The sequence below is a fragment of the Coregonus lavaretus genome, assembly GCF_964263955.1.
Source record: "Coregonus lavaretus genome assembly, contig: HAP1_SCAFFOLD_47, whole genome shotgun sequence".
Classification (NCBI taxonomy): domain Eukaryota; kingdom Metazoa; phylum Chordata; class Actinopteri; order Salmoniformes; family Salmonidae; genus Coregonus; species Coregonus lavaretus.
The window spans coordinates 2,353,135-2,379,958 of NW_028161510.1; the positions used below are offsets into that span (position 1 = coordinate 2,353,135).

The 26,824-nt window shown below is 42.4% G+C and overlaps 1 protein-coding gene and 1 pseudogene across 2 annotated transcripts in view; both read right to left on the bottom strand.

Annotated features, from left to right (window-relative positions):
- The window catches only part of LOC311120521 (uncharacterized protein), a gene marked incomplete at its 3' end in the record, with an annotated part of 53,307 nt that extends 26,483 nt beyond the window's left edge, over positions 1-26,824 (bottom strand). Inside the window, exon 1 of the mRNA XM_084195106.1 lies at positions 26,134-26,824. Coding sequence (XP_084051232.1) covers positions 26,134-26,641 — 508 coding nt within the window. The 5' untranslated portion in view covers positions 26,642-26,824. The remainder of the gene's footprint in view (positions 1-26,133) is intronic.
- On the bottom strand, positions 16,517-25,504 carry LOC311120494 (annotated as a pseudogene). Its single transcript has 4 exons — positions 25,483-25,504; positions 25,027-25,114; positions 16,659-17,037; positions 16,517-16,619 (listed from the first exon to the last, which is right to left on the bottom strand). The product of its transcript is annotated as an uncharacterized misc_RNA (transcript).

Below are 26,824 nucleotides of genomic sequence, written 5' to 3' on the forward strand. Positions count from 1 at the left end.
CACAAATTCCTCAAATTTGAAAGTGCATTGGATATTTGTATTTTATGTTTTTATTTAACGTTTATTTTGACAGGGAATACATATTGAAACCTAGGTCTCTTTTTCAGATGATATATGATATAATAATACAACATAAAATACACAAACAGAAAATATAAAATATATTTACACACATTAGAATACAAAAAACACAGTCACGGTAAGCACAAATGTAACATCACAAACCACCCAGAAAAACAGTTACATTCCTCCACAAATAAATCCCCAATCAATACTTTAAATTGCCCGAACGGCACCAGAACATCAAGATTAAATGTATTTCAACTTTTGTTTCAGCAATATGGTGCACTAAAACTAAAAGCAGATTTATCTAGCTCGGTGGAGACCCTTGGAACCTCAAGAGTTAACCATTCTGTGAACGGGTTAGGCAACTCAGCTGTCTATACTTCAACAGCAAAGTTAGATAAGATGGACGTTTGTGAAGTCGGACCTTGTAAAGTAATGTAGAGATCTACAGGTCCTTAGAGAAGTCCAGCCAACCTTTTGATACAGGATACTGTGATGAGTATCAAAACTGTCGCTTTTAACAAAAAAATGGCATCCAAAGGTTTTAAAAGTAGTAGCAGCTGCACTTTTGATAAATAATATCACCAAAATCAAGAACAGATAAAAAGGTTGACTGAATAATCTGCTTCCTACTGCTTAGAGAAAGGCACCATCTGTTTCTGCTGGAAAAAGCCCACTTTAAATCTTAGCTTCTTAACCAGCCCATCTGTATGTTTTTTTAAACGTCAAATCCGTATCAATCCAAAAGCCTAAGTATTTATATGTGGGAACACGTTAGATTGGAGAACCGTCTAATGAGTGAATATGTACTTCATCTGAAACATTCTTACTAGAGTTTAAAAACAACATGTATGTTTTAAATCAGCAAGGGATTCCTGCATAGCTATACAATCTGACTGTAGTTTTGACACAGCCAGATCCACAGCTGGGGCAATAGCATACATAATAGTATCATCCGCATATAGATGAAGTTAAAAAAATTTAACAGGTTGAATAATGTTGTTTAAATAAAGATTTTGGAACCTGTTCTCTTCACTATTTATGTACTTCTAGAAATTCCGACTTAACCCCATCCATCATGATGGCCTGAGTTCTGTCTCTAAGATAATCATGAATCTACACAAGGTGCAAAGAGAACTGAAAGAAGATATATCCCATATGGCTTTGAAATATGGAGAGTTTGCACATGGCAAGTACACTAAGCCTCATTGCAACGTTTTTTTTTGTTGGGACATTGCTTTGACTGTTGGATTAAAGGCTACTAGCAGTAGGTGTTATATTTAGAGTTAGCGTCTAATGTGTTTTAAGTTTCCACTTCCTCAAGTGGTGAATTAGCACCAATTGAATTATGCCTATATATAATATTAGTCCACATAAAGATGAAGGAAAATTAATCTCTATTAAACAAAACAATCTGAAATTCTGGAGCCCTATCTAGCCTAATTGTCAACCCAAAATTCACGACAATCACTGAATTAGCTTTAATAGCAATATATTCTTGCATTCTTCCTGCATTGACATGTTAGATGTAAAAACAAATTTATGAAATACCATCTCAGTACTCTATTATACCTGTTAACCGGGGGTGTCACCAGAGTTTCATAGTATTTAGGACTTCATAACATTTGAGAGGGGGGGGGGGGATCCTCTTTATAATAAAACATTGCATCATATCATCGTATTTGCGGGTCTGAGAAAAAATGCCTTCTCTAAAATAATGTATTTGTAATTTTACGACTGGAGACATTAGAAGGATATTTTTTTTATACTACACAAATTACCGAAATGACAGGCTACTCTGACTCTGACCCACTGGAGATCAATAAAACGATCGACTCTGTTCTAAATGCAACCATTTGCTTTGATTTGACAACCAATAGCATTGCCTAATGAAAAGAGTGGAGACACAGGTGGTACTACACAAGGAGAAAATTATAAATCCACAAACTTTCCACTGACTCATCCAAACTGTTTTCCCCGCAATTGTATTTAGAAATATTACGAAATGCCCTTTTCAAATAAATTTAAAATGTATTTGTCACATGCGCCGAATACAACCGGTGTAGACTTTACCGTTAAATTCTTAGTTACGAGCCCTTAGCCAGCAATGCAGAGTTAAAAAGTAATACAAAAATAAGTGTGTGTGAAAGTGTGTGTCTATCTATGTGTGTGTGTGTGTGTGTGTGTGTGTTGGAGTTTCAGTGTAGTATATGTGAGTGTGTGGGTAGAGTCCAGTGAGTGTGCATAGAGCCAGTGCAAGAGAGTCAGTGGCCAAAAAATAAAAAAGGGGGTCAATGTAAATATTAAGGGAAGCCATTTAATTCACTGTCTTACGATTGGGGGTATAAACTGTTCAGGAGCCTTTTGGTCCCAGACTTGGCATTCCAGTACCGCTTGCTGTGCGGTAGCAGAGAGAACAGTCTATGACTTGGGTGTCTGGGGTATTTGACAATTTTGAGGGCCTTCCTCTGACACCGCCTGGTATAGAGTAGAGGTCTTCACGGATCCACCTGTACCTGAATACCCGAGACCCGATCCGGGACCCGAGCGGGTCCGTATCCAGAATTCTAAATAATGTCACGGGACTAGGTTGGATCTGATATGATTGTCTGGGGTATGTGTAATTTGAACTGACTTGTCCGGAAGGGCCCGTACAGATCCGAACGCAGAGAGAATCATTGATGCTGCTCTTGCTTTTCACCAGAGTGGAGCGTGACACCTGTAGCTTGTTGTCGGCCAATCACAAGTCATCAAAGTGGCTGCAGTCATAGAGCCTCCGTGGGGCAAAAGTTAGGATATATCTAATCAATGGAAGATGGATGCTATTTAACCTCAAGGATCGGACCCTTTTTTTCAATTTTCGCCTAAAATCACATACCCAAATCTAACTGCCTGTAGCTCAGGACCTGAAGCAAGGATATGCATATTCTTGAAACCATTTGAAAGGAAACACTTTGAAGTTTGTGGAAATGTGAAGTTAATGTAGGAGAATATAACACATTAGATCTGGTAAAAGATAATACATCATCTTTGAAATGCAAGAGAAAGGCTGTAATATAATATAGGCGTTTAGGCGCAATTTAGATGTTGGCCACTAGATGGCAGCAGTGTGTGCAAAGTTTCAGATTGATCCAGTGAAGCATTGAAATACTGGACTATTTTGTATCAAGTCTGCCCAAATGTGCCGAATTGGTCAATTGATACTTTTTCAAGTACATAACTATAGAGAACATACAAAAATGATATGGTAATACAAAATGTAAGTTTACACACTCCCAGGAATGTCATACATGATGGATCATCAGCTTATACACTAACTTTCACACATCTAGATGGCCGGGCGCGGTGGGTGTGGAGCCAGAGACAGCAAGGGTTCAAACTGTAGAAACCAGTTCCTAAATTTGAATATAAAAATGGATTTTATCAAACAAAACTATACTACATTTTATCTCTGGGACCCTTAGGATGACAAATCAGAGCAAGATTACTGAATGTAAGTACATTATTTACCTTCAGAGGTGAATGTACCAGTTGCCGTGATAAGTTGTTTGTTGTTGTGCACTCTCCTCAAACAATAGCATGGTATTTTTTTTCACTGTAATAGCTATTGTAAATTGGACAGTTCAGTTAGATTAACAAGAATTTAAGCTTTCTGCCCATGTAAGACATGTCTATGTCCTGGAAAGTTTGCTGTTACTTACAACAATCATGCTAATCACATTCGCGCACGTTAGCTCAACCGGTAGAGGTTAATATTCTGAATTAAGTTGTTGTTTGTGACTGTAGGATGGGAAAGCGCATGCACTGCAGCCTCAGTTAACCTAGCTAGCTAACGTTACCTAGCTTAACTAGCTTCTCCCGGTTTGATGCAGTCAAGACAGGTACTATGTAATCATATTGGATGATAAATAACCTAGCTATGGCAGCTATTAGTCTACTCTAGCGCGAGTAGCCTTGGTTGCTGTCTCTTCCTCCCTTCTCCCCGTTTCACTCGTTCACAGATCTTACTTACATCGGCTACGGAGAGCGTGATCATATAGTCGTCCAGAACAGCTGGTGCTCTTACGCATGGTTCAGTGTTGCTTGCCTTGAAGCGAGCATCAAAGGCATTTAGCTCGTCTGGTAGGCTTGTGTCACTGGGTTTCCCTTTGTAATCCATGATAGTTTGCAAGCCCTGCCACATCCGACGAGTATCAGAGCCGGTGTAGTAGAATTCGATCTTAGCCCTATATTGATGCTTTGCCTGTTTGTTAGTCAGAGGGAAAGCGTCCAGATTAGTATCCTGCTCCTTGAAAGTGGCAGCTCTAGCCTTTAGCTCAGTGTGAATGTTGCCTGTAATTAGGGACGCACATTTTGTTCAATTTTGCAGCCGACAAACCGACCCTCATTAATCGGTCAACAAACAGTTTTTTTTTTTTTACAGTAAAATTACGTGACCTACAGAAAATACAAGACCGAGACGCTTTTCATTCAGCACCACGGAGCTCCGCTGACTATACCTGTTTCAGATGAGCTTTGGCGCCACATTTGGAGCGCTGTCCATTCAGGATCTCGCCCCCAGGCACGGCATTGCATTCACTGACGTGGCTTCAAAGTCGGCCTTGTTGTGACTTGATAACCTATATTTAGAGGCTTTAGTAGAGCCTACATTTCATTTAGATGTGAAGGCTAGGGCCTTGATTTATGGACAATATTCCTTTGATTTATCAACACATCATGTCGTTGTAATGAGAGACGCTTTTTCGTTGCAAATGTTTACTCCTTTTTAGCAACCAGATAACCTAAATAAAATAATGGTTCCCCTGATAACTTCTGACTCGTGTGTGAATTGCATACGTACAAGGAACGGCCATTTTCATTGAGATTTATTACAAAAACATTTGCTATTTCAATTAGATATTAAAGGCTCGACGAAGTATAACATATCGTGGGAAAAATGTAGGCTACACTGTACAACAAATATTGTCCCAAATAAACAACAAAACGACGGTATCAAAAAACTAAATATATTATTTCGTTTAATGACATTTGTAGATTGCCAAGCCTTCCATACTGGTTAAGCCTACAAGGTAGTGATGTGTTTTCGGTTTGTCGAGATTGATATTGAAGTGTCGAAGTCGATATGTTTTGTTAATATTTTATATAATTATAAATGTGGCATCAAAATGTTGATGCCCCCCCCCCCCCCTCCCCGTCCCTAAGTCTCACACCTATATTGTGCAATATCTGCCTATAATTCCTTGCAAAATTCTTCAAGATCTGTCAAGTTGTTGGGGATCATGGCTTGCCATAGATTTTTAAGCAGATTTAAGTCTATAATGTAACTAGGCCACTCAGGAACATTAACTGTCTTCTTGGTAACGAAGCAACTCCAGTGTAGATTTGGCTGTGTTGTAGGTTATTGTCCTGCTGAAAGGTGAATTCTTTAGTGCCTTGTTGCAAACAGGATGCATGTTTTGGAATATTTTTATGCTATACAGGCTTCCTTCTTTTCACTCTGTCAATTTGGCATAGTATTGTGGAGTAACTACAATGTTGTTGATCCATCCTCAGTTTTATCCTATCACAGCCATTAAACTCTGTAACTGTTAAACTCTGTAAGTCAACATTGGCCTCATGCATTGAAAAACCTCTTTGATTTTTGTGGTTGATTCTGTGTTTGGAATTCACTGCTCGACAGAGGAACCTTTATAATTATCTGTATGTGTGGGGTACAGAGATGAGGTACTCATTCAAAAATCATGTTAAACACAATTACTGCACAAAGAGTGAGTCCGTTCAACTTATTATGTGACTTGGTAAGCAAATTTTTTACTCTTGAACTTATTTAGGCTTGCCAAAACAAAGGAATTGAATACTTGTTGACTCAAGACATTTAGCTTTTCATTTAATTAATTTGTAAAAATGTATAAAAAAATTCACTTTGACATTGTGGGGTATTGTGTGAAGGCCAATGACAAAAAAGCTCAATTGAATCCATTTTAAATTCAGGCTGTAACACAACAAAATGTGGAAAAAGTCCAGGGGTGTGAAAACTTTCTTAAGGCACTGTACTGCCAATCCAACCTCATAGGAAGACAGTTTTATCATGTGCAGGTTTAATTCAGGTCTCTCTGTTTAAATAAATACTCTGTTTGTATTTGGCAGGAGAGAGACCAGACTCTCACTCGGACAGCGGGAAGCGTCCTTCAGGGGAACCAGACCCAGAGATGCCCAAACCAGCAAGACCACACCACTGCTCCCAGTGTGGAAAGAGATTTCTCCGGTTAGGCCACCTAAAAGAACATAAGAGAATGCACACAGGGGAGAAACCTTATCACTGCTCCCAGTGTGGAAAGAGTTTTAGCCTGTCAGGGAATCTGAAAGAGCATGAAAGAATACACACAGGGGAGAAGCCTTATCACTGCTCCCAGTGTGGAAAGGGTTTTAGACACTCAGGGTATCTAAAAGTGCATGAAAGAATACACACAGGGGAGAAGCCTTATCACTGCTCCCAGTGTGGAAAGGGTTTTAGACACTCAGGGTATCTAAAAGTGCATGAAAGAACACACACTGTAGAGAAGCCATTTCAATGCTCTCAGTGTGGAAATACATTTCTCTCATCAAGTGACCTGAAAAAGCATGAGAGAATACACACAGGAGAGAAGCCTTTCCAATGCTCACAGTGTGGAAAGAGATTCATCCAGTCATCGCATCTGAAAGAGCATGAGAGAATGCACACAGGAGAGAAGCCTTATCACTGCTCCCAGTGTGAAAAGGGTTTTACCCTGTCAGGGAATCTGAAAGAGCATGAAAGAACACACACAGGGGATAAGCCATTTCAGTGCTCTCAGTGTGGAAAGAGTTTTACCCAGTTAGGGACCCTGAGAACACATGAGAAAATTCACAGAAAAGGGAAGAAGACCTTCTATTGCTCTCAGTGTGGAAAGAGTTTTATCCAGTTAGCACACCTGAAAGATCATCAGAGAACACACACATGACAAAAGCCTTGCCAATGTTCCCACTGTGGAAAGAGTTTTACCCTGTTAGGGAACCTGAACCGGCATGAGAGGACACACACAAGAGAAAAGCCTTACCTCTTTTCCCAGTGTGGAAAGCGTTTTGTTTGGTTAAGGCACCTGAAAAAGCATGAAAGAATACAGGAGAAGAAGGCGATACGTTTACCTGGTCAGAGGACTTGATTAAGTCTTTGACTGAGAATGTGTGTTTTTGTTTAACTGAATGTATGAAAGCAAAAAAAATAGGCCTACTTTTGTTTTTCTTCTCAAGACATGATCACATCTAAAATCCGAATGTATCATTTAAAGGCATTGGCTGCGGGTTGGAGCGTTCTGATTGGTAAGGGGCACGTGTTTCTCTACCCCGCCCTCCCTGTTCTCCCTGTTAATCGTGGATGATGATTCTTTACGTTTTACAGGTGAGACGTCCATGCAGTGTCTTCATGCCATCTGATCTCAATCCATTTAATGGGGATACGCATTTAAATCTTCTTGAAATTTGTACAGTGTTATCTCGAAAGTGTTGTTTTGAATTATGTACATTTGAGTGAATTTTTTGAGAAAATGTTTTTTAGCAAACTTCATACTGGCACATATTTCATACTGGCGTGGTGTTGAGTTTTTCCGCATGAAAAATGAATCATGCGACCATTCGCAAAATCATCCTAAAATCTCATAAGAAATGTGGTGGTGTTTTTTTGCGTTACAGTAACGGTGTACTATTCTATAACATTGGGTTCTGTTATGTAGAATACTATCATTAGACCTATGTGATCTTGCAGACATTGATTCAGCTTGATCTAACTATTAAACAAGCACCATTCATCACTGGAATTCTCTGGGCAGCCGAACGAGTAAACAGAGACTGTACGGTAAGTAGAGAATCTTGGAGAAACATTTGGATCTTTAGTTATCACAAAAAGGGTTCCAGAGAATTTGGAACCACAGCCGCTCCACATTTTTAAATTTGTATTTTATTTTGATTATGATTTAGATGTATTGAATAGAAGCATAAATCCTTAGATGTTCATTATATGATTTGGATATTTCAAAATGTAAATTATATAAAATATTTAATAGAATGTGCATTTCTTAATTTAAACCTTGAATCCTCTGGAATTTAATTGTATTGTTTAATTGAGTTAATTTGTGTGCTAGCAGAGGTGAATGAAAATGTGATGACGTTGTTCTGATAGCAACTTTGATAAGTTATTGACATGAAAAACATTTATTACCTCATGAATGTTCCCACCAGTATTATTCCATGTCAGAGAAGAAAGGTGCTGATTGTAAAAATGATTGGATTAATGCAATACATTTTTGTCTGAATAGAATGTGTTAGCCACTAGTGGATGTTCATTATAGACCTAGTCTGTTCATTATATACATCTACAGTGCATTCAGAAAGTATTCAGACCCCTTGACTTTTTCCACATTTCTTTTACGTTACAGCCTTATTCTAAAATGGATAAAATAAATTAAAAATCCTAATTTATCTATACACAATATCCATAAAGACAAAGCGAAAACAGGTTTTGAAATTTTTACAAATTTATAAAAAATAAAAAACAGAAATACCTTATTTACATAAGTATTCAAACCCTTTGCTATGAGACTCGAAATTGAGCTCAGGTGCATCCTGTTTCTATTCATCATCCTTGAGATGTTTCTACAACTTGACTGAAGTCCACCTGTGGTAAATTCAATTGATTGGATATGAGTTGGAAAGGCACACACCTGTCTATATAAGGTCCCACAGTTGACAGTGCATGTCAGAGCAAAAACCAAGCCATGAGGTCAAAGGAATTGTCTGTAGAGCTCCGAGACAGGATTGTGTCGAGGCACAGATCTTGGGAAGGGTACCAAAACAGTTCTGCAGCATTGAAGGTCCCCAAGAACACAGTGGCCTCCATCATTCTTAAATGGAAGAAGTTTGGAACCACCAAGACTCTTCCTAGAGCTGGCCGCCCGGCCAAACTGAGCAATCGGGGGAGAAGGGCCTTGGTCAGGGAGGTGACCAAGAACTCGATGGTCACTCTGACAGAGCTCCAGAGTTCCTCTGTGGAGATGGGAGAACCTTCCAGAAGGACAACCATCTCTGCAGCACTCCACCAATCGGGCCTTTATGGTAGAGTTGCCCGACGTTAACCACTCCTCAGTAAAAGGCACATAACAGCCCGCTTGGAGTTTGCCAAAAGGCACCTAAAGGACTCCCAGACCATGAGAAACAAGATTCTCTGCTCTGATGAAACCAAGATTAAACTCTTTGGCCTGAATGCCAAGCGTCACGTCTGGAGGAAACCTGGCACCATCCCTACAGTGAAGCATGGTGGTGGCAGCATCATGCTGTGGGGATGTTTTTCAGCGGCAGGAACTGGGAGACTAGTCAGGATTGAGGGAAAGATGAAGGGAGCAAAGTACAGAGAGATCCTTGATGAAAACCTGCTCCACAGCGCTCAGGACCTCAGACTGTGGCAAAGGTTCACCTTCCAACAGGACAACGACCCTAAGCACACAGCCAAGACAGCGCAGGAGTGGCTTCGGGACAATTCTCTGAATGTCCTTGAGTGTCCCAGCCAGAGCCCAGACTTGAACCCGATCTAACATCTCTGGAGAGACCTAAAAACTACTGTGAAGCAACACTCCCCATCAAACCTGACAGAGCTTGAGAGGATCTGCAGAGAAGAATGGGAGAAACTCCCCAAATACAGGTGTGCCAAGCTTGTAGCATCATACCCAAGAAGACTTGAGGCTGTAATCGCTGCCAAAGGTGCTTCAACAAAGTACTGAGTAAAGGGTCTGAATACTTACGTAAATGTGATATGTCCGTAGTTTAAAAAAAAATACATTTGCTAAAAAAAATTACAACCTCTATTTGCTTTGTCATTATGGGGTATTGTATGTAGATTGATGAGGGGAAACGATTTCATCCATTTTAGAATAAGGCTGTAATTGTCAGGTTTTGGCCATGACTGTTCGGGTTTTGGTCACTAGATGTCCCCATTGCACCTTTTTTGTACCTTTTGTTTTTTCTTGATCTAATTATTGTTTGCACCTGTAGGTCATTCCCCTGTTAGTATTTAAACCCTGTGTGTTCCTCAGTTCCTTGCTCAGTGTTTGTAAGTTAGCACCCAGCCCCAGCCCAAGCCTTGTGTTATATGGATATTTCTCTGGTGGGATTTTTTACCACTTTGTGGAGCTTCTTTGTTTTTTGGAGGTTTTCCTCTTTGTGCCTCTTGGCTTTATTTTTGGACATTGTGGATTTAGTTTCTTTGCCTGAGGATTTTTTTTCCATGCTGTCCCACCATGAGGGGACTGTCCAACGCCACGAAGCTGCTCTGGTTCAGCAAGAGGCCTTAATGGCTAGACATTCTCAACTTCTGTCAGAGATGCTGACTTCCATAAAGCAGATTTCGGATCGACTTTCCCCGGCAACCGCTTCTGCTCCAGTTCATCCGATTCAAGGGCTCCTGGCAGTTAATCCCCTGGCGGAACCTCGTCTGCCGCCTCCTCAACGGTTCTCAGGGGACCCAAGTGTTTGTAAGGGGTTTTTCACCCAATGTTCTCTCTCCTTTGAGCTGCAACCATCGTCGTTTCCCACCGACCGGTCCAAGATAGCATATATCATCACCCTGCTGTCGGAAAAGGCCCTAGCCTGGGCTACTGCTGTGTGGGATGCCCAAAGTCCCTGCTGTGCCAGCTACTCTACCTTTGCTGAAGAATTCAAGCGAGTGTTTCAAGGTCCTACCAACGGCCCTGACTCAGCCAAACAGCTCCTGACTCTCCGCCAAGGTCGGCGCAGCGTGACGGACTATGCCATCCAGTTCCGCACTGTGGCAGCAGCAAGTGGCTGGAACGACGAGGCGCTCACAGTGTGTTTTTTGAAGGGTCTTTCTGACACCATCCAAGATGAACTGGCCACTCGGGAACCACCGGACAACCTCGAGTCCCTTATCAAGTTGGCTTCACGCATAGACCAGCGTCTGAGAGAGAGAGAACAAAACCATAGACCGCTCACCCTAGTTCCTATCGGTTCCAACTCCGAGTCTCCACCTTTATCCTCGCTGGCTCCACCAGAACCCATGCAGGTTGGACGCATCTCCCAGGCTGAGAGAGACCGCCGGATGAGGGAGCGATGCTGTCTATATTGCGGCAAACCGGGCCATTTCCGCTCCACGTGTCCCGGGCTCCAGGGAAACGCACTCTCCCGTGCAGGCCTGGGAGGACTGTAACGGGAAACATAACCTCCTCCCATCCATCCAACTCCCGCCTGCTCATTCCTGTTACCCTTTCCTGGGACGACCACGAGGTTTCTCTTCAAGCCTTGGTAGACTCTGGAGCCGCAGGTAACTTCATGGATGGGATCTGGGCGAAGGAGAATGGCGTTCCTTCTGAACCTCTAAGTGACCCCATAAGGGTTACTACGTTGGATAGAAGTCCTTTGGGATCTGGACTTGTCACTCGTGCCACTACCCCCTTACGACTTTCAGTTTCCCAACACAAGGAAGTGATGAACTTTCATCTTATCGCCTGTTCCGAGTTTCCTCTCGTCCTTGGCTATCCCTGGCTTCACAGCCATAACCCTCACATCGACTGGTCTGTGGGCACTATCAAGCAGTGGGGTCCCACGTGCCAAGCCACTTGTATCTTCCCGAGTTCCCAGAGTTCTCCTTCCGAGTCTCTAGAATCCATCGACTTGTCCCGAGTTCCCGAGTGTTACCATGACCTCAAACTGGTATTTAGCAAACAGAGGGCCACCAAACTACCACCCCATAGACCTTACGATTGCACCATCGACCTGTTGCCGGGGACCTGCCCTCCCAGGGGTCGGATCTTTTCCCTTTCTCCTCCCGAACGAGCTGCTATGGATACCTACATCAAGGACGCTCTGACAGCAGGCCTCATGCGTCCATCTACCTCGCCGGCGGGAGCAGGGTTTTTCTTTGTGGCCAAGAAAGACGGCGGATTACGACCTTGCATCGACTACCGGGGACTCAATGCCATAACCGTCCGTAACCGCTACCCGCTACCTCTTATGGCCACAGCCTTTGAGCTGCTCCAGGAAGCAGTTGTCTTCACTAAGCTTGACCTGCGGAACGCATACCATCTTGTGCGGATCAAACCCGGGGACGAGTGGAAGACCGCTTTCAACACGCCTACTGGTCACTACGAATACTCGGTGATGCCCTTCGGCCTGACCAACGCTCCGGCTGTGTTCCAAGCGCTCATAAACGATGTGCTTAGGGATATGCTTAACATCTTCGTGTTTGTGTACTTGGATGACATCCTCATCTTTTCGAGCTCCCTTCAAGAACACACTAAGCATGTCAGACAAGTGCTCAAACGCCTCCTAGACAGCCATTTGTACGTTAAGCCGGAGAAGTGTGAATTCCATTCCTCTCGAGTACAATTCCTGGGATTTATAGTGGAACCCGGACGAGTCCAGATGGACCCCAAGAAGGTAGAGGCGGTAGCGGATTGGCCCACCCCCAAGTCCGTTAAGGAAGTTCAACGTTTCCTGGGCTTCACCAACTTTAACCGCAAGTTCATCAAGAACTTCAGCTCGGTGGCAGCCCCTCTCTCGGCGGTAACCAAGGGTGGCAACACAAGGTTTCTGTGGGGAAGAGAAGCTGAGACGGCCTTCCAAGGACTCAAGCAGCGCATCCTCTCTGCTCCCATCCTGACACTACCAACGGCGGAGGAACCTTTTGTGGTGGAGGTAGACGCATCAGAGGTTGGGGTTGGAGCTGTCCTGTCTCAGAGGGGTGAAGACAAGAAGCTTCATCCTTGCGCCTTCTTCTCTCACCGGCTTACCCCGGCCGAGAGGAATTACGATGTGGGGGACCGTGAACTCCTAGCGGTTAAGATGGCATTGAAGGAATGGAGACACTGGCTCGAGGGGGCTTCTCAACCGTTTCAAGTGCTTACGGACCACAAGAATCTGGAGTATATCCAGCAGGCGAAGCGGTTGAACGCCAGACAAGCTCGATGGTCTCTTTTCTTCAGCCAATTTCAGTTTATCCTCACCTATAGACCCGGGTCGAAGAATCTCAAACCGGACGCCTTGTCACGAATCTACTCTCCTGCCATTCGAGAAGATACTGACATGACTGTCCTTCCGGCCGCTAAGATCGTGGCTCCGATCTCGTGGCAAGTGGAGGATACCGTGAAACAAGCTCAAGCCATCGAACCGGGCCCTGGTGGAGGTCCTGCTAATCGGTTGTTTGTTCCCAAGGCAGCAAGGTCCCAAGTCCTTCGGTGGGGGCACTCCTCTCGCCTCACCTGTCACCCGGGCATAGGCCGCACCTTGGAGTTCATCCAGCGTAAGTTCTGGTGGCCCACCATGAAGGAAGACGTTGCCACTTTCATCAAGGCCTGTTCCGTGTGCTGCCAGGGCAAATCTTCTCACCTTCGCCCTCAAGGACTCCTTCACCCTCTATCTATTCCCCACCGACCCTGGTCCCATATCTCATTGGACTTTATTACTGGCCTTCCTCCGTCCCATGGTAATACTACGATCCTAGTCATCATCGACAGGTTTTCTAAGGCGGCCAGGTTTGTTCCTTTGACCAAATTACCTTCTGCCAAGGAAACAGCTGAGTTGGTGATTAACCATGTGTTCCGAGTCTTTGGGATCCCGCAAGATATGGTTTCCGACAGAGGTCCCCAGTTCGCCTCAAGGTTTTGGAAGGCCTTCTGCCAACTCATAGGGGCCACGGCCAGTTTATCTTCCGGGTACCATCCGGAGTCCAATGGCCAAACTGAGAGGATGAATCAGGAGCTGGAAACCACCCTCAGATGCATGGTTTCCAACAACCCGTCCACTTGGTCATCCTTCATTGTTTGGGCCGAGTACGCGCACAACACCTTGTGCTCCTCCTCCACTGGTATGTCCCCGCATGAGTGTCAGTTTGGCTATGCACCTCTATTGTTCCCGGACCAGGAGGCAGAAGTCAGAGTGCCTTCAGCCTCGAGGTTCATCAGACGCTGTCGGCTTACGTGGAAGAAGGCACGTCTTAATCTTCTGCGTTCCTCTCAGCAGTACCAACGACAAGCCAACAGAGGTCGCCGTCCCGGTCCTACCCTGTACCCCGGCCAGAGAGTATGGCTCTCAACTAAGAACCTACCGCTACGGGTGGAGTCTCGCAAGCTGTCCCAGAGGTTCATCGGTCCCTTTAAGATTGCCAGGAGAGTCAATCCCGTTACTTTTCGCCTGCACTTACCCAGATCCCTTAAGATCAATCCAACATTTCACATTTCTTTATTAAAACCTGTTGTTTTTTCTCCCCTTATTCCGGCAGGCAGACCTCCCCCTCCGCCCCGTGTCATCGGTGGCCAGTCGGCTTATACCGTCCACCGGATACTGGATTCCCGCCGGGTGCAGCGGTCCTGGCAGTATCTGGTGGACTGGGAAGGCTACGGTCCCGAGGAGCGCTCCTGGGTTCCTGCCAAGGACATACTGGACCCTGACCTCATTCGTCAGTTCAGGGCCCTCCACCCTGAGAAGGCTGGTAGGAACGTCAGGAGCCGTTCCTAGGAGGGGGATTCTGTCAGGTTTTGGCCATGACTGTTCGGGTTTTGGTCACTAGATGTCCCCATTGCACCTTTTTTGTACCTTTTGTTTTTTCTTGATCTAATTATTGTTTGCACCTGTAGGTCATTCCCCTGTTAGTATTTAAACCCTGTGTGTTCCTCAGTTCCTTGCTCAGTGTTTGTAAGTTAGCACCCAGCCCCAGCCCAAGCCTTGTGTTATATGGATATTTCTCTGGTGGGATTTTTTACCACTTTGTGGAGCTTCTTTGTTTTTTGGAGGTTTTCCTCTTTGTGCCTCTTGGCTTTATTTTTGGACATTGTGGATTTAGTTTCTTTGCCTGAGGATTTTTGTTCTTTATTAAACCACCATCTCTAGTACTGCTGTGTCTGCCTCATCTTCTGGGTTCTGACAATTATTAGTGACTGTTTCTCGCACCGGGTCCTGACAGTAATGTCACAAAATGTGGAAAACATGTATGTCTAGAGAGCCTGGTCCCAGATCTGTTAGAGTTGATTAGACAACTCCTATGATCTCTGGCATGACAGATCTGTGGCATGACAATGACCATAGCAGTTGGAAAGACATCACATGTCCCCCCGTGTAGCTCAGTTGGTAGAGCTTTCCCACACTCTACCCCAGCCAGGTGCAAATTGGGGGAGGGACACAACAAATAAATAGCTTTGCATGTGTGGCTCCTTACCACAATCAATCAGTATGGCAAAAATAATCTCTGCTCAGAGGGCCTTAGACATTATTTTTGCAGAGAGAGAAGCTGGTGTGGAAGGAGTGTCTTCCACTTTGGAAGATGAAGATTGTTCCGAATATGAGGATCATGTCTCTGTCAATTCGGAGTCTGAATTGTAAGAAGAGGAAAATTCAGTGAGTTGGAAGAAGAGGATGAGATTGACCCTTAGTTAACCAACGTCGCCATGACATCGCCTACAAACGTGATCAGGCATTTCTATTAGAGAAGCAGTTTCTGCCTATCTAAAGACAGTCCTGTCTTTGATTACACCCTAGCTGTTGTTGTTATTGAAGAAGTGTCCCGTCCACTAGATTATACGTCACACTCTGGCAGCATCGCCTGAAAGACGCACATCGCCATCTACTGACTGGAGTGGGTAACTCAGTCAGTTAAACGTTTATTTTTTCATTTATTTCATTAAAATAAAAATTTATATTATATAGAAACGTACAAAAAGTAGCATGTTTTGATCATTGCAGATTTGTAATGAGTGCGAATTTCAAACATACTATACAACAGCATCAGTCAAACAAACATATCACAATAAGCAGCTAAACAATAAACAATAAATAGATGTAGATGGCAACATCATTTGACTTTTATTCAGACTAAAATTTTGCAGCAGCCAATCAGCAGCTGTGTTTTCTCTGACGGAATAATACTGATGGGAACATTCATGAGGTAGTGAATGTTTTTCATGACTACATTTTCAGCTTGATGATTACTACACAAATTAACTAAATGAAACACAAATAAATTCAAGAAGTTTCAAGGTTAGAATCAAGAAAAGCACATTTTATTAATCTAAAAAGTATTTACATTTTCAAATACCAATATCCAAATCATACATGTATATAAGGGTTTATACATGTATACAATCAATCAAAATTCATAATCAAAATAACATACATTTAAAATATATTCTGATTTTAGATGTGATCATATCTTGAGAAAAAGAAAACAAATGTTGGCATATATTTTTTGTATGTTTTTTTTTTTACATTTTGAAATACCAATATCCAAATCTACACATAAAAATATACATATATACTGATTTTAGATGTGATCATGTCTTGAGAAGAAAAACTAAAACAAAAGTAGGCCTATTCTTTAGTAAACTTTCATACGTACAATATGATTTCATGTGACATAAACCAAAACACAAATTCTTAGTCAAAAACATAAGTCAGAACCACAGCCTCTCTATTCTCTCATGTGATTTCAGGTCCTCTGACTGGGAAATTGTCTTTCCACAATGAGAACATTGGAAAGGCTTCTATTCTGTGTGTGTTCCTTCATGCCTTTTCAGGTTCACTAACTGGGTAAAACTCTTTCCACATTGGGAGCATTGGAAAGGCTTCTCTCCTGTGTGTGTCATCTCATGTTTTTTCAGTGTCCCTAAATAGGTAAAACTCTTTCCACACAGGGAGCAGTGGAAAGGCTTCTCTCCTGTGTGTATTCTCTCATGCATTTTCAAGTTCCCTAAGCAGGCAAAACTTTTTCCACACTGAGAGCATTGGAAAGGCTTATCTCCTGTGTGTGTCCGCTCATGTGATTTCAGATCCCCTAGTTGGGTAAATCTCTTTCCACAGTCTGAGCAGTGGTATGGCTTCTCCCCTGTGTGTGTTCTCAAATGCCTATTCAGGTTCCCTAACCGGGTAAAACTCTTTCCACACTGAGAGCATTGGAAAGGCCTCCCTACTAAGTGTGTTCTCTCATGTGATTTCAGGTCCCGCGATGAAAAAAATGTATTTCCACACTGGGAGCATTGATATGGCTTCTCTCCAGTGTGTGTTCTTTCATGCACTTTTAGATGCCCTGAGTGTCTAAAACCCCTACCACACTGGGAGCAGTGGAAAGGCTTCTCTCCTGTGTGTGTTCCTTCATGCCTTTTCAAGTTCACTAACTGGGTAAAACTCTTTCCACATTGGCAGCATTGGAAAGGCTTCTCTCCTGTGTGTGTCAACTTATGCTTTTTCAGTGTCCCTAAACAGGTAAAACTTTTTCCACACAGGGAGCAGTGGAAAGGCTTCTCTCCTGTGTGTATTCTCTCATGCATTTTCAAGTTCCCTAACCAGGTAAAACTCTTTCCACAAAGGGAGCAGTGGAAAGGCTTCTCCCCTGTGTGTGTTCTCAAATGCATATTCAGGTTCCCTAACCGGGTAAAACTCTTTCCACACTGAGAGCATTGGAAAAGCCTCTCTACACAGTGCGTTCTCTCATGTGATTTCAGGTCCCCTGATGAGTGAAAAAAAAAATTGCACTGGGAGCATTGATATGGCTTCTCTCCAGTGTGTTTTCTTGCATGCACTTTTAGATGGTCTGAGTGTCTAAAACCCTTTCCACACTGGGAGCAGTAGAAAGGGTTCTCTCCTGTGTGTGTTTTCTTATGTTCTTTCAGGTGTCCTAACCGGTTACATTTTTTCCCACATTGGGAGCGGTGGTGTGGTCTCGCTGGTTTGGACTTCTTTGGGGCTGCTTCCCCTGAAGGACTCTTCCCGCTGTCAGAGTGAGAGTCTGGTCTCTCTTCTGTCAAAGATTAACAGAGTATTTGGTTAAACAGAGAGACCTGAATGAAACCTCCACATGATAAAACTGTCTATGAGGTTTAATCTAGACTAGATCCCTCAATAAAAGATCAGAGCGTGTCATCACAGAGTGGCTGTAGTGCTTTGGAGGCTAATAAAAACACTATTACATTTAGAGTGGGTTTCACCAATATGGATTAACTCTTAAACTGGGTTAAATCAAGGTTTAACATGTAATCTTGTTGCACCAAACTTTAAACCTAGATTTGAATTAATCCTAGATATATGTAATCCTTCTGCTAAACTAACTTTTATTTGATCAAATGTAATCTTGTTGCTCCATTGTTTTAAAATGAAATGTAGTTACATTTAAACTGCTACTGAAGGAGTCCAATTTCGTGGCCCCGCAGAAATCGAATTTGCATTAAAAAATCACCATAAAAATCTGTTTAAACAAGATACTGTATCTTATTAGTGTTTGTTCCCACGCGGCCATATCTCCACGTTACAGCGCGTGTTTACGGAAAAACAGACAGAGACAGAGTTGACTACCTGTGCTAATCAGCTATCTGCGTCTCCTAAGACATGTGTGTAAATGGAAGACGGCTGCAACTGTGTTAAAGCTGGTTAAAACAGTAAGTGTGTGTTTTTGTGAAATTATTTTTAATGCGATATGAAAGTAGAGGGATTTATGTTTGTAGAACCGTACCACAATTTAGAATCGATTCACGTTTAGGATGGAGTTATTTGGCTGTTTTGGCTTCCAGAGCCAATTTGCCTGTAAAACAGAACATGTCAGGTCCTTGGACTGTAAGGAGTAACAGGCTAGGTGGCCCCCAGTCTTTCTATCTTCAACAATTCCTACAGAACAAAATTATTCAAGTGTAGAACTTCAGTAGAATACCCCCTAAAGCCACACAACTGCAGAATTTGTGCCCCTGTTTTTAAGACAATACTCACTGGTGTTAATCTGATCTCCAGTGTCCTCCTCCTCATCATCCTCCCCCTCCTCTTTCACTCCAAAAACGTCCTCTTTTTCCTTTACTGAAACATCCTCTTCCTCTTTCACCCTGAAACCTTCTTCCTCTCCTTTCACTGTTACATCATCATCTTCTTCTTTCAATGTGATAGCTTTCTCCTCCTCTTCTTCTTTCATTCCGAAAGCTTCTTTATCTTCTTCTTTGACTGTGACAGTCATCGCCTCCTCTTTCACTGTGATATCCTCCTCTTCCTCTTTCACTGCGATATCCTCCTCTTCCTCTTTCACGACAATGTTCAGTCCCAGAGCTTTTTTCTCCGTCCAGCGGACCTCTTCTTTGGTAGGCGGGGAGTAGTTTAGTGAGCTCATGGTCTGGGATGTTAGCTAGCTAGCTAGCTATTTAGCATTCCCGACTAGCCTATAGTGCTAGGCTATCTTAACCAGAGCTGACTAACAACAACGTCAATATGAAATGAAATGCAGTCACTTTATACGCAGATAGTGTGTTTAAAACACTGAGGTTAATACACACATAATGCTCCAATGTTTTGGTTTTATGTTGCTAGCAAGCTACCGAGGTGGTTGAATCAGTAGCCTTGTTGTTCAAAAAGTAAGCGTCCGGTCCACGAGATTATACGTCACGCAAGAATCATCACTTGAAAGACTCATATCGCCATCTGCTGACTGGAGTGGGTAACGCAGTTCAGGAAAATATTCACTACATTGTTTCTTATGGCAAATATTGTCATAAAGAGTCATTTCAAAACAACCAGATGACGTGTTCTCTTACTTCTTACAGCTATGCTTTCCTTTATGCAGACTTAGACCTGAAAGGTATTCAACAAAGCAGGATCAGTGAGTTCGTCAGCAGTCATTGTAAATAATACTTTTTTCTTGATTGGTCAAACTTTCCTCTACGCAGATTTAGACCTGAAAGGTATTCAACAAAGCAAGATCAATGAGATATTTAGCTAGCTTGCCTAATTATTATAGGGGAATATTTTTATATACTTTTTTAAAGATTGAAATTGCAATGGTCTCTAATAAAACAACCAAAAACGTATATCTAAGTTTAGATTGTTTTAATAACTCAGAAATTCTATAGTAATTTCTGGTTCTTTATCAAAGTTAGCTGGATAACTTATTGATCCTGCTTGGTAGCATACCCATTTGAATATGGAAATGTAAAAAAAATATTGATCTGTCTTTTTTCCCACATCTACATGAAACCATGCTGTCCCCTTAAAGCCACACTCTGTGGTCCTCTGTAGTTCAGTTGGTAGAGCATGGCGCTTTCAACGTCAAGACAGTGGGTCCCTATATGTAAAATGTATGCACACATGACTGGAAGTCACTTTAGATGAAAGGGTCTGCTAAATGGCATTTATTATATTGTGTGATATTGAGATACATACGGCAACGATAGAGGAAATGGATCAGATGCAGATAGCTCTTGATTATCTGTAGGGCTGGAGGAATGACCCATAAACAAGCGCTCTTGATTATCTGTAGGGCTGCTTATGTTTTAAGATACACATTTATTTTTGAGTACACTTTGTACAATTTCATTTCAAACAAAAACATATTCTCAGTCAAAAATATGAGACAAGTGCTGGAGCACTGTGTGTGTTATTTCATGAATGTTAAGTTTACAGTGCATTCAAAAAGTATTCACACCCCTTGACTTTTTCCACGTTTTGTTGTGTTACGGCCTGGATTTTGTGTCACGGATCTACACACAATACCCCATAATGTCAAAGTGGAATTATGTTTTTAGAAATGTTTACAAATGTAATAAAAAATGAAGAGCTGAAATGTCTCAAGTCAATAAGTATTCAACCCCTTTGTTACGGCAAGTCTAAATAAGTTCAGGAGTAACGAAATTCTAACTAGTCAGATAATAAGTTACATGGACTCACTCTGTGTGCAGTGATAGTGTTTACCATGATTTATGAATGACTACCTCATCTCTGTGCGCCACGCATACAATTATCTGTAAGGTCCCTCAGTCGAGCATCGAATTTCAAACACAGATTCAACGACAAAGACCAGGGAGGTTTTTCCAGTGCCTCCCAAAGAAGGGCACCTATTGGTAGATGGGTAATAAAAAAAGCTGACATTGAATATCCCTTTGAGCATGATGAAGCTATTAATTACACTTTGGATGGTGTATCAATACACCACAAAGATACAGGCGTCCTTCCTAACTCAGTTGCGGGAGAGGAAGGAAACCACTCAGGGATTTCACCATGAGGCAATGGTGACTTTAAAACAGTTACAGAATGTAATGGCTGTGATAGGACAACACTGAGGGTGGATCAACAACATTGGAGTTACTCCACAATACTAACCTAAATGACAGCCTGTACAGAATAATCTGCAGAAAATGTGGCAAAGCAATTAACATTTTGTCCTGAATACAAAGCATTATGTTTAGGGCAAATCCAATACAACACATCACTGAGTACCACTCTTCAAATTAATTTAATCCATTTTAGAATAAGGCTGTAATGTAACAAAATGTGGAAAAAGTCAAGGGGTCTGAATACTTTCCGAATGCACTGTATCTTTCCACACTGGGAGAAATATATATTTCTCTGTGGTGTGGATTATTTTAAGGCTTCTCTCCTATGTGTCATCTTATGTGTTTTCAGGCTCCATAACTCGGTATAATTCTTTCCACTGGGAACATTGGAAAAGCTTCTCTTATGTGTGTATTCTCTCGTGTGATTTCAGCCCCACTAACTGGCTAAACACTTTCCACACTGGGAGTAGTGGTTTCGTCTAGCTGGTTTGGATGTCCTGGCTGTGGTTTCACTGAGTCTGTTCTTTCTCCTGCCAAAGACAAACAGTGTTTGTTTAAACAGAGAGACCTGAATGAAACCTCTACATGATCCCTCCTGGTAAATGTTTGCATATGATGTGTTTTCTGAGTGAGGGGAATGCTGTAAATCAAGAGCCTGACACTGTAAGATTGTATATTATATGTTAGCTGGTCATGTTGGTAATAGAATAACCTTTCAAGTGATGCCTACCTGACCCAGATTGAGATTTCATAATGGAACGTTTTTGGGGGGGAGTTTCGTAAACAACTACAGTAAGTGTGTGATGGAGGGGCTGTGTTCCAAACAGAAAACTACAAGTGTGCTCTCTTCAGTTCCTCAACAGCAACGCTAAGAGAGCTCAGAAAAACCCCTTATAGTTGAAGGTTCTTTCCTGGAGTCATAAAAGTGCATTGAAATGACTTAGGAACTGCACAGTTTGGAGAGGGGTGTGGCCACTTGGAGGCACCAGTTAGACCTCTCACTCAAACCCACAGTTTGGAGAGGGGTGTGGCCACTTGGAGACACCAGTTAGACCTCTCACTCAAACCCACAGTTTGGAGAGGTGTGGCCACTTGGAGGCACCAGTTAGACCTCTCACTCAAACCCACAGTTTGGAGAGGGGTGTGGCCACTTGGAGGCACCAGTTAGACCTCTCTCTCAAACCCACAGTTTGGAGAGGTGTGGCACCAGTTAGACCTCTCACTCAAACCCACAGTTTGGAGAGGGGTGTGGCCACCTGGAGACACCAATTAGACCTCTCACTCAAACCCACAGTTTGGAGAGGGGTGTGGCCAACTGGAGACACCAGTTAGACGTCTCACTCAAACCCTTGGAATGGATTTTTGTTGTGTTGCACCTACCCCAAAATGTTCATGAATATTCTTATGATAATGAATGTATCCACAGTATTTTCAGATTTCGTTATTGACAAATGCTGCAAAAAGTACAGTAAATGTAAAATGCACACGAAATCAACAGTGTAATGTTTGGATTCAGTCTTGTGTCAGGTGAATTGTTGAGTCCTTTGGGCTGATCATTTAATGATCTACAACAGTGTTCTCTTTCAATTGCTCCCATGGTCATGCATATCCTTTTGATATTTCTTCTGTCAGAAACAGACACATCTGTCCCTATCCACACAGGCCAATTCCACCAGTGTAACGGGTTAAACCGTCTTCGTAATTTTTCCCAGAACAATCACGATGTAATTTGATCTTGTTTATTTTTAATAAATATTATGTAAATGAACGTAGAGCAGTTGTTACCAACCTGTGGTCCGCGGGGGTACTGCAGGTGATCCGCTCATTATATTTTCATTTATTTTTATATAATAACAGTTGGGAGTATACCAAACACAAGGAACACCCCCCCCCCCCTATTGCCCTCAGAAATTGATTTGTCAGGGCATGGACTGTACAAGGTGTCGAAAGCATTCCACAGGGATGCTGGCCCATGTTGACTCCAATGCTTCCCACAGTTGTGTCAAGTTGACTGGATGTCCTTTGGGTGGTGGACCATTCTTTATATACACTGGAAACTGTTGATCATGAAAAACCCAGCAGCGTTGCAGTTCTTGACACAAACCGGTGCACCTGGCCATACAACCATACCCCGTTCAAAGGCACTTCACTATTTTGTCTTGCCCATTCACCCTCTGAATGGCACACATACACAATCCATGTCTCAATTGTCTCAATGCTTAAAAATAATTATTTAACCGGTCTCCTCCCCTTCATCTACACTGACTGAAGTGGATTTAACAGGTGACATCAATAATAGATTTCACCTGGATTCACCTGGTCAGTCTATGTCATGGAAAGAGCAGGTGTCATTAATGTTTTGTACACTCAGTGTACGTCTGCCCAACGTGATGTAGTATTGAGGGCGTTTGGACATTGACAAGACCTCTTGCAGATGTATTTAGAATGCCTATATTCTAAATTCTACAGTTCTACATCATTTACACGTCGGCCAGGCATCAACATTCTATTCTGAATCCTCGGCGACGTCTTGCCAATTTGCAAACGCTCTCCAAACTATATATTCTCTATCTCTTATCTCCTCCATCCCTCTATCCTCTCCATCTCCTCCATCTCCTCTATATCTCCATCTCCTCCATCTCCTCTCCATCTCCTCCATCTCCTCTATATCTCCTCCATCTCCTCCATCTCTTCCCACCTCTTTATCTCCATCTCCTCCATCTCCTCCATCTCCTATATCCCGTGTCATAGTATATCCCTCTGTAGTGCTCCAGGAATGACACACGCAGATACACACAGAGTTTAAAAAAGGCAATTTAATCACAGAGCATATACATTTATTCTGACATACTCCATATTCAGTTCATGTGTTGAAATAAAAAACATACACATTTATTTATGCTTTTTTACAATATGATTTAAACATAAACAAAAACACATTCTTAGTCAAAAATATGAGACAAATGCACTGTGTGTGTTAACTAATGAATTTGTCATATAATATATCTCTTTCCACACTGGGAGCATTGATAACGTTTCTCTCAGGTGTGGATTTACATGCTCTTTTAGTTGCCTTAACCAGGTGAATTTCAATCCACAGTGGGATCAGTGGTAAAGCTTCTCTCCAGAGTGTATTCTCTTATGCATTTTCAGGCTCCCTAACTGGATAAAACTCTTGCAACACTGGGAGCAGTGATGAGGTTTATCCGTTTATCCTGTGTGTGTCCTCTCATGTCTTTTCAGGTCCCCTAACCGGGTATAACTCTTTACACACTGGGAGCATTGGAAAAGCTTCTCTCCTAAGTGTGTCCTCTTGTGTGATTTTAGGCACCATGATGAGGAAAATCTCATTTCACATTGGGAGCAATGGTAGGGCTTCTCCCCTGTATGTATTCTCTCATGTCTTGTCATGCTCCCAAACTCTGTAAAACTCTTTTCACAGTGGGAACATTGGAAAGGTTTTTCGCCTTTGTGTGTCCTCTCATGCCTTTTTAGGTTCCCTAGCTGGGTAAATATATTTCCACAGTCTGAACAATAGTAGGGCTTCTCCCCTGTGTGTGTTCTCGAATGCCTTTTCAGGTTCCCTAATTGGATAAAACTCTTTTCACACTGGGAACATTGGTAGGTCCTCTCTACAGAGTGTGTTCTTTTATGCTTTAGCAGGTCCCCTGACGAGAAAAAAGTATTTTCACACTGGGAGCAGTGGTACGGTTTCTCTCCCGTGTGCGTTCTCTCGTGTATTTTCAGGCTCCCTAATTGGGTAAAACTCTTTCCACACTGGGAACATTGGAAAGGCTTTTCTCCTGTGTGTATTCTTTCATGTTCTTTCAGGTAACATACCCACTTAAAACTCTTTGCACAGTGGGAACACTGGTGTGGTCTCGCTGGTTTGGGCATCTCTAGGTCTGGTTCCCCTGAAGGACTCTTCCCGCTGTCAGAGTGAGAGTTTGGTCTCTCTCCTGCCAAAGACAAACAGTGTATTTAGGTACATACTAAACAGGGACCTGAATAAAACCTGCACATAATAAAACTGTCTTTCACTGAGGTTTAATCCAGACTAGATCCCTCTGGGATCTGAGGTCAGTTTCTATAGAACATTTAATCCAGATCAAAATGATCCTTCCCTGTCTTGATTCTTTCCTCTTCATCATTAGAAAATAAACTGAAAGGCAAGATTTCAACTAAATGCCATGAAATAAGACATGACTTTATAACTAAACTAAACTAATGACTGAATAACACCATTGAGATTTCAAAAACCAAGAACATAGAGCTTCAAAACATGTGGTTCTCATGGGATGTTGAGTATTGAGATTGAACAAAGCACTACAGAAAGAGATGTCTGTCATTACGTGCAAGTTAAACAACTACAGCCTCCTCCTTGGATTTTCCATTTCCTCATCTCCTCTCGACTGCCTCAGGCTTGGCTGATCTGGCATTGCATTTCCTCTCTGCATTTTTTATATTCCAGGCCTTTTCTCTAATCTGGCCTTTCTTCCTCTCCCTGTAGAGACGCTGTTTTTCATAGTTAATGTTTTGTTGGCGGCCCCCAGTCTTTAACAACTCCTACAGTACAGACCAACATAACAACTCCTACAGTACAGACCAACATAACAACTCCTACAGTACAGACCAACATAACAACTCCTACAGTACAGACCAACATAACAACTCCTACAGTACAGACCAACATAACAACTCCTACAGTACAGACCAACATAACAACTCCTACAGTACAGACCAACATAACAACTCCTACAGTACAGACCAACATAACAACTCCTACAGTACAGACCAACATAACAACTCCTACAGTACAGACCAACATAACAACTCCTACAGTACAGATCAAAATAACAACTCCTACAGTACAGACCAACATATTCAAGTGTAGAACTTCAGTAGAATGTCCCTTTAAAACTACACATTAGTTAAACAACTACATCGTTTGTGCCCCTGTTTTTAAGACAATACTCACTGGTGTTAATCTGATCTTCAGTCTCCTCCTCCTCTTCTTCAGCCTCCTCCTCCTCTTTCACTGTGACAGTCATCTTCTCTTCCTTCCCCTCCTCTTTCACTCTCAAAACTTCTTCCTCCTCTTTCACTTGAAAAAGGTCCTCGTCTTCCTTCACTAAAACATCCTCTTTCACCCTGAAAGCTTCTTCCTCTCCTTTCCCTGTGACAGTCATGTCCTCCTCTTTCACTCCAAAAACGGCATCCTCTTCTTTCACTGTAACATCCATCACCCCATTTACTCCAAAACCTTCTTCCTCTCCTTTCACTGTAACATCATCATCTTCTTCTTTCAATGTGATAGCTTTCTCCTCCTCTTCTTCTTTCATTCTGAAAGCTTCTTTATCTTCTTCTTTGACTGTGACAGTCATCTCCTCCTCTTCCTCTTTCACGACAATGTTCAGTCCCAGAGCTTCTTTCTCCGTCCAGCGGACCTCTTCTTTAGTAGGGGGCGAGTAGCTTATTGAGCTCATGGTTGTGGATGTTAGCTAGCTACCTAGCTTGCTTGTTAATTAGCGATAGCCTAGCACTCGGCTAGACGCTATCTTAACCAGCTAGCTTGACTAACAACATATATACGAAATGGAGTAAATACACAGTGCGTCTAAAACACTGAGGTTAATATTCACAAAATGGTTCAAAGATCCCCGATGTTT